The 1,590-nt window shown below is 52.9% G+C and overlaps 1 protein-coding gene across 1 annotated transcript; it reads right to left on the bottom strand.

Moving 5' to 3' along the window:
* Positions 1 to 687: 687 nt before the first annotated feature.
* On the bottom strand, positions 688 to 1,501 carry LOC108804210 (uncharacterized 51.9 kDa protein in rps4-rps11 intergenic region-like; the record flags this gene model as incomplete). The annotated part of the gene is made up of 1 exon (XM_018575961.1): positions 688 to 1,501. A coding segment is annotated over one exon (814 nt), but the record flags the coding sequence as incomplete, so codon positions are not given.
* Positions 1,502 to 1,590: the final 89 nt, after the last annotated feature.

The raw sequence follows: 1,590 nt of genomic DNA, 5'->3' as shown, positions 1-1,590 counted from the left end.
CGTCATCCAGAGAGCAACAGCGTGCGGGTAGGTGGACGGGCGAGGGGGCGGGAGGGAGCTGCGGCCGGTCTTCACAGCTACCCCGGAAGTAAGATCTAGCGCTATCTTCGGGGATGTCTGTAATATAAGACCTACCCCGAACTAGGTCTTATTTTCGGGGTAGGTCTTATATTACAGACATCCCCGAAGATAGCGCTAGGTCTTATTTTCGGGGGATGTCTTACTTTCGGGGAAACACGGTAGTACCCCTTTGTTAGGTGTACCCCAAAGAGCTCCACCCCACCTCCCAGCTCCCCACCTATCTCACTCAGATGCCAAGGCAGTCCTCCTTGTAATTACACTTTCACAGGATACAGCTGAAGATCTTCCAGCAGCTGCCTCTAATATCCTTAAATAGCCCGTCCAGGGCAACCATCAGAAATTGTGGGGCCCCGTACACAGCTTTAGGCCTGGTCCCCCCCTCCCGCTCCCCCTTCCCACCAACACTCCACAGGCCTTTTCAACTGGCCATCCCTCCGGATATTTCAGTGCACTTATTTGTATTTTAACACGGTTACAACTTAATATATGAAGGTGAAATGTGTATTCCAAGTCATCCGTGCATTCAATGTATGAGAATAAGAACAAATATTTTGGCCAAAAATTATGAAGCCGTCACAACGACAAGGTAGACTCTTGAGCAGGACCCTACACTAACACTAAGCGCCCTCCCTTAGCACTAAACACTGAGCGCCCTCCCTTATCACTAAACACTGAGCGCCCTCCCTTATCGCTAAACACTGAGCGCCCTCCCTTATCGCTAAACACTGAGCGCCCTCCCTTATCGCTAAACACTGAGCGCCCTCCCTTATCGCTAAACACTGAGCGCCCTCCCTTATCGCTAAACACTGAGCGCCCTCCCTTATCGCTAAACACTGAGCGCCCTCCCTTATCGCTAAACACTGAGCGCCCTCCCTTATCGCTAAACACTGAGCGCCCTCCCTTATCGCTAAACACTGAGCGCCCTCCCTTATCGCTAAACACTGAGCGCCCTCCCTTATCGCTAAACACTGAGCGCCCTCCCTTATCGCTAAACACTGAGCGCCCTCCCTTATCGCTAAACACTGAGCGCCCTCCCTTATCGCTAAACACTGAGCGCCCTCCCTTATCGCTAAACACTGAGCGCCCTCCCTTATCGCTAAACACTGAGCGCCCTCCCTTATCGCTAAACACTGAGCGCCCTCCCTTATCGCTAAACACTGAGCGCCCTCCCTTATCGCTAAACACTGAGCGCCCTCCCTTATCGCTAAACACTGAGCGCCCTCCCTTATCGCTAAACACTGAGCGCCCTCCCTTATCGCTAAACACTGAGCGCCCTCCCTTATCGCTAAACACTGAGCGCCCTCCCTTATCGCTAAACACTGAGCGCCCTCCCTTATCGCTAAACACTGAGCGCCCTCCCTTATCGCTAAACACTGAGCGCCCTCCCTTATCGCTAAACACTGAGCGCCCTCCCTTATCGCTAAACAGTGAGCGCCCTCCTTTATCGCTAAACACTGAGCGCCCTCCTTTATCGCTAAACACTGAGCGCCCTCCCTTATCGCTAAACAC

This window comes from Nanorana parkeri, unplaced genomic scaffold (assembly GCF_000935625.1).
Source record: "Nanorana parkeri isolate BGI_ZX_2015 unplaced genomic scaffold, ASM93562v1 scaffold6509, whole genome shotgun sequence".
In the NCBI taxonomy this organism is placed as follows: Eukaryota; Metazoa; Chordata; class Amphibia; order Anura; family Dicroglossidae; genus Nanorana; species Nanorana parkeri.
This window is presented reverse-complemented; position numbering and strand designations above follow the sequence as displayed.